General features: G+C 46.0%; 1 protein-coding gene across 1 annotated transcript; it reads left to right on the top strand.

The window, feature by feature from the left end:
- The first annotated feature begins 1,269 nt into the window (after positions 1 to 1,269).
- On the top strand, positions 1,270 to 6,157 carry LOC311371182 (uncharacterized protein). Its single transcript, XM_084489386.1, has 5 exons — positions 1,270 to 1,406; positions 1,586 to 1,686; positions 1,788 to 1,945; positions 2,327 to 2,635; positions 5,553 to 6,157. The coding sequence occupies exons 1-5, from the start codon at positions 1,287 to 1,289 to the stop codon at positions 6,107 to 6,109; spliced, it is 1,245 nt and encodes a 414-aa protein (XP_084345512.1). The 5' UTR covers positions 1,270 to 1,286; the 3' UTR covers positions 6,110 to 6,157.
- The last annotated feature ends 4,189 nt before the right edge of the window (positions 6,158 to 10,346 follow it).

The raw sequence follows: 10,346 nt of genomic DNA, 5'->3' as shown, positions 1-10,346 counted from the left end.
ATACTCTGTGTGCGCTTGAGTGCATCAGTGAGTGTGTGTCAAAAGACATCAGATAAGTGTTGAAGAAAAACATTTCGCAACACGTAATTGAGAATTAAAACACGTGATGTGTTTTTTTTCCAGCTGACAGAGCAAATATGGAGGCTAGGTTCAGAAGCAGTGAAGGCCATCAGAGAGTAACCATGGTCACCATGTCTGAACCGGACCCTGGACCCTCTGAGGAACCTGAGGACACGTCTTTGGACCGGAGGAGGGAGACCAGGAAGAGAAGATTTGGTAGGTGCCCCTTTTTAGAGAATTTAAAAGAAATAATCCAGTCCGAAAAAATGATCCAAAATAAAACATGTAGCCAAAGTGACCGTGTGTGTGTGTGTGTGTGTGTGTGTGTGTGTGTGTGTGTGTGTGTGTGTGTGTGTGTGTGTGTGTGTGTGTGTGTGTGTGTGTGTGTGTGTGTGTGTGTGTGTGTGTGTGTGTGTGTGTGTGTGTGTGTGTGTCCTACTCCTGAACAGTTCTATGGTTGCACATCGCTGTCGTTGTTAGCATCGGACTGCTGAGTATTCTCCTCATCTCCCTGCGCTTCAGTGAGTCTGAATCATATCATCCTGAATATAATTACAATCATAACATTTAACCTTAACCCTACAAGTATTGTTTTTGGTAGAATTAGTGTTAATAATATTAATGATTGTAATAATAGCAATGATAATGATAATTATAATTATTGTTTTTAGAATTAGTATTAATATGAATAATATCATGTCCTCTTTCAGGGGGGATGGACTTTGTGTTTGGTTGGCTGTGGGTCCTGTGACGTTTAGAGACGATGTCGTTCTGTTTTAGAGCTCATTCCTTCTGTACTCCTCTGTCCTGTCCTAGACACACCGTCACCATGGAAGGAGGGGAGAGAGCGCTTACTGGATGAACTCGGTGAGGGTTTTATCCAAGTTATTAAACCAATCGCATTATTAACATTTTTTTTCTTTTGTGATTTATGTTTGAACATCCCCTCTTCCTCATAACTTCACATTTTATATTGTCAGGCTAACAGAGCATAGACCGTGTTAAACTACCATCAAATAAATGTGGTCTACTAAAGACATTTTTCTATTGTCGTCTATTAGGGTCATGCTTCTATTGATGTCTATTAAGGTTGTGCTTCTATTGTGGTCTGTTAAGGTCAGGTCTCAGGGTTGTGTGTCAGTAATGAAGACGGTAAGATGAGCAGTTCTGTGTTTGTTAAGGATTTTCTTTTACATTCAACAGATGAATTGGCGCTTCAGGGCTGGATGTTTTACGACCAGAGTTTCTACCTTATGTCTACCACTAAGAAGAGCTGGAAGGCCAGTAGAGAAGACTGTCTGCGGAGAAATGCAGACCTGGTGGTTATCAACAGCAGAGAAGAACAGGTGTGTGTGTGTGTGGGGAGAGACATTGTGTGAGTGTGTGTGAGAGAGAGAGACATTGTGTGAGTGTGTGTGAGAGAGAGAGACATTGTGTGAGTGTGTGTGAGAGAGAGAGAGATTGCATGTGTGTGTGTGTTCAGCTGTGTTGTCATGACAACAGATGCTATTACCTTTGGAAACAGGGGTTTCTCAGCAGAATGTTCGAGCGTTCCTGGATTGGACTGAGCAGTAGAGACACAAAGGGGACCTTCAAGTGGGTGGATGGTACCCCCATGACCTCAAGGTAAGGCTGATGACTCTGTTCAGCAGCATCTCTTCTCTGAGAGTGACAGAGTGACCTCACCTCAACACTGGGCTCCACTGTCTCCTCCTCGTGGTTCTCAGTTTGAGACGCGCTAAACCAGGCGATGACAGCGGAGCAGAAGTCTGTGTCGTAGCAGGGGAGGACGGCTGGTCCAGACAACCGTGTGACAGACTGCACCACTGGATCTGTGAGAAGGCCGTGGACCTGGATCATCTGGAGGCTGAGCTGGACAAAGAGGGTCTGTAGACTTTGTTTGTGTTCATGAGTGGAGAACGGTTCCTCCTTTCTGTTCTCTGTGCCGTAGACACAGTAAATATACTCTTTATGACTGGAAAGGTGGTTGGGTGTGTTTAGGTCTACTAAGGTCAGGTTTCTATTGTGGTCTACTAAGACCATGTTTCTATTGTGGTCTACTAATGCCATGTTTCTATTGTGGTCTACTAAGGTCATGTTTCTATTGTGGTCTACTAAGACCATGTTTCTACTGTGGGCTACTAAAGTCAGGTTTCTATTGTGGTCTACTGTGGAACTGTATTAGGAGAGAGTGAAGGGAGTGTCTGATGGTGCATCTCTAGATACGTGTTGTAAACGTTCACTCCTCTCCTCCTGGTTTCTTCAGGTTCAGTGATGCCCACGGAGGAGGAGGAGGCCCCCAGCATCACAAAGTTCCACTCCACTACCCAGGTGTTGCCCGTGGGCCAAACGGCCCGCTACACCTGCGATGCAAGCGGCACGCCGGAGCCCACCGTCGAGTGGCTCCACAACGGCAGGCCCCTGGAGAGGAACGGCACAGACGACCAATCGGAGGCCTGGGTGGAGAGGGGGTTCCTCTTCGTCAGAGGGGTGAGGTATGGCGTGAACACGGTCTGCTGCGTGGCGAGCAACAGCGCTGGAACGGCCAATCACACCGCTGAGCTGCTTGTCTTTGGTAAGATCTGGATCCAAGGAGAGATGTTTGTTGTTGATGTATTTATAACGTTGTTGTTGAGGTGTGTATATATTTAAGCAATAGATCACGACAGGCTGTGTCGTTCATTATACCACAGTGAAGGGGGTCGCCGTCCCTCCGCTGCGCGTCGGGACGGACAACGCCCCTTCACTGTGGTATAATGACCGTATACCACTGACTGAAGTGATCTATTGCTTTTATAAAACGGTTACGTAAGTATGGCGAAATGAAAGTCATAGACACCCTCAATTTTGAAAAAGCTAGAAAGTCTGAAAAGCATTTTTTTAACAAATACAAAAAAGTAGTCCCTCCTGGCTGCCGGCAAAGTGTACGGCGGTTGCTATGCAACACACTGTAGCGTCCTTCAGAGAGAAGGCTAGAGACGGTAGCTCGGTTCGCCGGCAATTTAGCCTACTGTTGAGTTCACTCAGCGTGTGCCTATTGCTTTACAACATTTCCACCCCCTCCAGCAATCAACATGTTTTTTAGGCTTCAGTGAACTACGCTATCGCTTTTATATATAAATAAACAACAGTTCAAGTTAGGTGCGGAGTGATACTGAACTCTGTAAACTGAACGGGCGTCATAGCTGTGTGTATACGCTCAATATACAACAGTTGGGAACCAATCAGATCGCTTGATTTAAGCCACCCGTTTTATAAATATATATATATATATATATATATATATATTCATTAACCATGCTGCTATCCACCAATGAGGCTGTTAACTGTACATGTTCTACTGTTATGCTGCCTATGTAATGAATTACACAACCAAGCAATGAGAAAGGCTTGTACTTTAGACACATTGACTTACCTGTTGATAAGGAAGCAGGCAACTTCAGAGACCTTTTGAAAAATCGTAATCCTTCATTAGCTCTTTAAACCTGGGAAGAGCTAATACATTTCTTAAAATGCTACAGTGTCCCTTTAAGAGAAAAAAAGCAATTGATCGTGATTAATCACAGCAAATTGTGCGATCAATTGACAGCACTAAGATATACTGGTAGGTGTGTGTGTGTGTGTGTGTGTGTACACACCTACCAGTTCTCTGGTCCAACAGTTAAGGGCTGATTATGGTCCCACGTTTACGCAACGCAACGACCACGCAGAAGCTTCAACGCAGTCGTGAACCTTTATGGTTCTGCGTCGGGTCTTAGTGAGAAGGACCAATCACAGCCCTTGCTGCTGCGTCGCCTCGACGGAAGGTGACATTTTTTGGGAGGCGCACGTCAGGCCCTTGTGTTGGACGCAAGGAGGGTCCGCAAGGATGTAACTGTGTGTTCACACCAAACGCAACGGCGCGACACGATTCCATACAAAGTCAACGTAGAGACGCAAATCGGCGAAATTTGTCGCGGCAAAAACCTGCGGCAAGATTTGATTGACGGCGCGACATTTTGCCCTGTCACGGGCGAGTGCGTTCACGAGGATTTGCAGCGCGAAAAAATTTGCTGAAGTTGAAATATTTCAACTTTGCCGCGGTATTCGCGTGAGACAGCCAATCAGCGTTCACTCCCTGGGTGAAGTAACGTAAAACAGCCAATCAGCGTTCAACCAGCCGGGCCAACCGTTCCCTGCACTCCGCAGTGAACCGCAGCTGGGAGGAGAAAGTGATTGTTGCCGTTTGCGACTCCTGGAGCTCTATATATAATATGATATTATATAATATAATATATAAATATCTATATAATATATACAATATATATAATATCAAGGCACAAAGCTGTGTGCGCCTCCCCACACACACACACACACACACACACAACCCTAACCCATAAACGACGGACGTTCCGACGTCTCTCCCTCTTCCACAACAGGTAAAGACATACAATGGTGGTTATCTTGGCCATGGTTGATGAGAATGAATTGGCATAAAGCACCGTTGGCGGGCAAAAGATGTTGCGTGACAAAATTTGCTGCGCGACAAAATTTGCCTGACATAACTGCATAGCGACAGCTTATGATTTGTCGCGCGACAAAACCAATCACAGCCCACACAACAATATACACACAACTTTTTATATGTAGGGTACAGATGCACGTGCCTAACTGCCTATGTAGTTGGAGATTAGGCTATCATAACGAATAATAATAACGAATGAGCGAGAAATTACACAGATTAGAATAGAAAAACACACACACACACAACACACACACACACACACACACACACACACACACACACACACACACACACGATCGGATGGATCCGACCGGGATTTTCGTTGCCGTTGCGATGGGTTTCCTCTATCAGCGACGTATACAATATATATAAAATCCCAGCCTCTTCAATTTTAAAATAGTATGTCAATATTTTGAATGAATAGGCCTACATTTTTGTTATATATGTAAAATGTTCCTATATATAGCCTATTATTATAGCTTACATACTAATATTTTAAAACATGGGAATGCGAAATGCATCCTGGGATATTTAACGGCCCCAAGTCCACACGAGTCACCTCCGACGCATCCTCGGTGGAACGGCCTCATCGAGAACGCATCGAGAACACACACGGGTTTTACGACAGTACGACAGTCCACTGATTTCTCAACGAGCAACAGCTGAGTCAGAAGGCTAGAGCGAGACCAACTGAAAACGAATCCGGAATGAAACTAAAACTGTGATTCTGAAAAAAGTGATGATATCGAAATTCTGTTTACATATTATTGAAGATACAAATGTGTAGATTTGTTTAATTGTTTGAACGATGGTAAACGGTAATGATGGTCATTTTGACCAAGTTATGACGTCTTAAGTGGTTGAAGAGGATGAAGCATGAATCAGCGTTTTTTTAATTTTCCAATGAGAATGAATGGGGGGATTTGGGGTGAATAACCTGGAATATCTCGGGAATTATGAATAATACCATGTCTTGTTCTCCCGTCAGATGCCTGTGAACTCACACTGGACCCAAACACAGCCCACAGAGACCTCTCTCTGTCTGAGGACAACAGAAAGGTGACGTGGGTTGGAGAGGACCAGTCGTATCCGGATCACCCAGAGAGATTTGACTCCTGGCCCCAGGTGTTGTGTAGAGAGGCTCTGACTGGCCGCTGTTACTGGGAGGTAGAGAGGAAAGGAGGTGTTTATATAGGAGTGACATACAGAGGAATCACAAGGAGAGGAGGGGGTGATGACAGCGGGCTTGGAGACAACAACAAGTCCTGGAGTCTTCGTTGTCATGATGGTGGTTACTCTGCCGTGTACAACGATAGATGGACAGACATACGTCTCCCCCCCGCTGGCTCTACCAGAGTAGGAGTGTATCTGGACCGGCCTGCTGGCACTCTGTCCTTCTACAGAGTGTCCCGAGGTGTAGGAGGGTCCTCAGACACACTGACACACATCCACACCTTCAGGTCCACCTTCACCCAGGAGGACCTCCTCCCTGGGTTTATGGTATGGAGGGAGGAGGGAACCTCAGTGTCTCTGTGTCGGTTGTAGAAAAAAAAAAAGAGCGGCGGGGCGGGCACACACACACACACACACACACACACACACACACACAACAAGTTGTTGGGGGCGGGGGGGGGGGGGGTTACGGTCCACGTAAGGTCTGTGGGCTTAACGGAGGCGTTCCAGGCGCCTATCACCCGGAGCGCGTCTATACGTTGACTTTGTACAGATCGGCGCCGCCCCGTCTCTTTTGGCGTGAGCGCGGCTTTAGGCTGATCACTGTCGCGTCCACGCAAATCTGATAGGTCAATGAACAGTGAGGATAGTTGAGATTGTCATCCCTCTCTTCGCCCCGTTCCCCAAACGTGACATACAAAATGTCCTGGAACCAAAGAGATATTTAGAAGATATAACAAAAAAAAAAATTATGAAGCTCTGCCACCAGGGGGTGCTGCTGCACCTGCCGCACCCCTACTTCCCACGCCCCTGTCTCTCTGTCTCTGTCTCTCTGTCTCTGTCTCTTTTTCTCCCTCTCGCTCTCTTTCTCTCTCGTCTCCCTCTCCCTCCGTCCCCCCGCCCCCCCCCCGCCGTCTTCTCCCCCTCCTCCCCCCCGTCTCCCGCTCCCCCTCCTCCCTCCCCCTCCTCCCACCCGTCTCCCTCCCCCTAGTCTCCCTCTCCCCCTCACCCTGTCTCCCTCTCCCCCTCGTCTCCCGCTCCCCCTCCTCCCCCCGTCTCCCTCTCCCCCTCCCCTCCTCCTCCCCCCCGTCTCCCCCTCCTTTTTATGGGGCTTCCTAAAAGTTGATGCTGGTAAACCATGAAAGGAAGAGACTTTTAAGATCTTCCATAGGGTTACCTGAGCAGGTTTTATTAAGATTTCATTTTTAATTTGAAATGTATATTAAATACCTATTGATGGTAAATCACATGTTTTTTTTATGCTACAATATTTGTCCATTTTCACACATTAACATATTTTATTCTCCAGGGCTCTGATCATCACTTTTGTCCTAATCCTAACAAGGATGATTTAGATGAGATTAGATTCATTAGGATCCCGATTAGCAACACACCAGAGAGAGAGCTAGTCTTCCTGGGTCCCAAACATCAAATATAGACAACAGACAATCACTTGTTTGACCTTATGTCAAACTCAAATAGAAATAGACTAATAAAAAAGTTTAAAAAAGATATGAAGGCTACAAAAAGAAATGACAACATTAAAAATGTATATACATTATGGACCACATGATTTTTTTGCAGACTTTTTAAAGTTGTATTTGCTATTTTTTCTAGAACGTATGTTTTTTTGGTCGTTCATTCCATAATGAAATAGTTGTGTAAATGATGGTATTTTTCAGTAGATTGGACCTCGGTCTGGGTAAAGCTAGCTGTCCTTTACTTGCTCCTCTAGTGCTATGACCGTGTCTGTCAGACACACTGACTAGACCTTCAGCAAAGAAGGCGGGTCTTTTGCAGTTTAAGACTGACCTTAGGAACAACAAGAGGTTAAGAGAGATTGTTTGTTTTACTGTGAGCCATGAAAGGCTAGTATGCATTACTTCAGTGTTAGTGTGAATAGAGCAGCTCGGTGCCAAAGGAACCTGATTTAAAGCAGGTTTTATATTTCATTCATAATAACCAGGAGGTCTGTGTTGTAAATGACTTTAAACTGAGTATTGATTCCTGGTGTTCTGTTGGGAACCAAACGGCAGCAGAACATGTTCAGTTATTAAAGATACGTGCACACCTGTTTATGATTAGTCTGCAGCTTCTATTGTTTCAGTCCTTGTGTTTATTGTGTACATGTAAGGGACTATTTTTCTGTTGCATTTGTTAATGAAGCATAATTTTAATAAACAACTCAGTGGATCCAACTGAATGTTCTCGTGTGTTCAGCCCATCATCATTCTCCTTTTATTACTAAATAATGTTACATAAGTGCCTTAACAATAATAATTTGTTAATCAGAAATTATAAATAAAACAACAAATGTTGTTCTGATATTATTCTGGGACCTCCTCCCTGGGTTTTGGTTAGGGGGGGGGGGGGGGGGCGGTGCCTCAGTGTCTCTGTGTCCGTTGTAGAAAGAAACCACAGACAGACGGCCGGACACACACACACACGTAGAGACAAACACAGGCACGGACGCGCACACACACACACACACACACACACACACACACACACACACACACACACACACACACACACACACACACACACACACACACACACACACACACACACACACACACACACACACACACCTCTGAGGAGGAGAGGGGTACATTAGATACACTCTGAGGAGGAGGAGGAGGAGAGGGGTACATTAGATACACTCTGAGGAGGAGGAGGAGGAGGAGAGGGGTACATTAGATACACTCTGAGGAGGAGGAGGAGGAGGAGAGGGGTACATTAGATACACTCTGAGGAGGAGGAGGAGGAGGAGAGGGGTACATTAGATACACTCTGAGGAGGAGGAGGAGGAGAGGGGTACAATAGATACACTCTGAGGAGGAGGAGGAGGAGAGGGGTACATTAGATACACTCTGAGGAGGAGGTCGAGCACCAGCTCACAAAAGCTATAACACACACACACACACACACACACACACACACACTCTGTGTCAGTCAGACATGAGCAACAGATCCAGATGTGCATCACAGTCTCATGAACGCTGTCCCGCCCTGCCGTGTGCACTCGGTAACAGACAGGCCTTTGAAACGGTTCACTAGCGCTCACACGGTAAACCGCCTCAGTTCTTAGTCCAACGGCGCCCGCTGGTGGCCGAGGAGAGGAACTGCAGGCTGGGATGAGCTTTGCCGTTTCCATTACAGGAATCCATTTTTTTTTTTTTTTAAATTTTGACAGCCACAAATTGAACCTCAGCGAGAAACTAATTTCTTTGGTAGGATCCAGTCTCAGACTTCTCAAAAAAAAACTAAAAAAGTGGCGTCATGTTTTACAACCGTTTACACTCAAAAGCCCCTCAGTATGTAGCTCAACACCACCCCCTTGTGGCGGCGGAAATGTACTGCAGGCTGGGTTGAGCGTTACATTCATTCATTTTTCACATTTTTAAAGCCACTTCAAATAGAAACTCAACATCTTATTGTGAAAAGAGGCCCATGAAGACAGAATCAATCCTACAACAACAACTATTGCTTTGGGATCATGAAACCTGGGAGGTAGAGGAAGACATTTTCTCCTCTTCTGTCTGAGGAGGAGCAGGAGGAGGAGAGGGGAGGAGGAGGAGAGGGGTACATTAGATACACTCTGAGGAGGAGGAGGAGGAGGAGAGGGGTACATTAGATACACTCTGAGGAGGAGGAGAGGGGGGAGGTTAGGTTACAGGGGAGGGGGAGGTTAGGGTATAGGGGAGGATGGAGGTGAGGGTATAGAGGAGGGGGAGGTTAGGGTATGGGGGAGGGTATAGGGTTGAGGGGAGGTCAAGGTTATGGTTAGGGTCAGGGTTAGGGGAGGGGGGAGGTTAGGAGAAGAGGAGGATAGGGGAGGGGAGGTGGGAGGGGAGGGGGAGGATAGGGAATAGGGAAGATTAGGGAGGAGGTGAGGGTAGAGGGGGGAGGTAAGGGGGGAGGATGGAGGTGAGGGTATAGGGGAGGGGGAGGATAGGGGAGGGGGGAGGTGAGGGTATAGAGGAGGGGGGAGGTTACCTTACCTTATTAGGGTAACAGGCGTGTGTATAATAAAAATGACCACACAAGCCACACAGCCAGGTCGTTTTAAATGATTTTATATCATAAAACAACATCAGTAGACATTTCAACAACTGTGCGCACAGTGAAACAATTCTGGGATGTGAATCAAAAAGAACAACGGTTCATCGTGAGACCATCTGACCCTAACTCTGTCCCTAACACTGAACCATGAGGAACCCTTGAGAAACAAGGAACCCTTGACAACCCGTGACTTAAGTCACGTCCTGCGAGGTGGAGCAGTCCCATCGTAGTCCTCGTCTCGCTCCTGGTGGGTCGTCAGCTTCATCTGTTCACAACACAAACACACATTAAAAGAGTGATGTTACGTCACCAGGTGTGAGTGTGACCAGCTGTTACGTTTTAGTTGTGTTTTAGTGTCCACCTTGATGTACGCTGGATAAACTACAGTAGTAGCAGCTGATGTGACCGTAATTACCTCAAATCACAGCTTTGGCTAAAATTCACAGAATGAAAAATCTGAAGGAAGAACTAATTAACACGCTCTACGATCGTTAATTTAAAAAGATTGAATAATTAAAAAGAACCTCCAGGTGTCAAGTGTTTG

This window comes from Micromesistius poutassou, assembly GCF_964030765.1.
Source record: "Micromesistius poutassou genome assembly, contig: SCAFFOLD_5692, whole genome shotgun sequence".
Classification (NCBI taxonomy): Eukaryota; Metazoa; Chordata; class Actinopteri; order Gadiformes; family Gadidae; genus Micromesistius; species Micromesistius poutassou.
The sequence above is the reverse complement of the archived record's forward strand: the minus strand, read 5'-3'. Positions and strand labels throughout refer to the sequence as shown.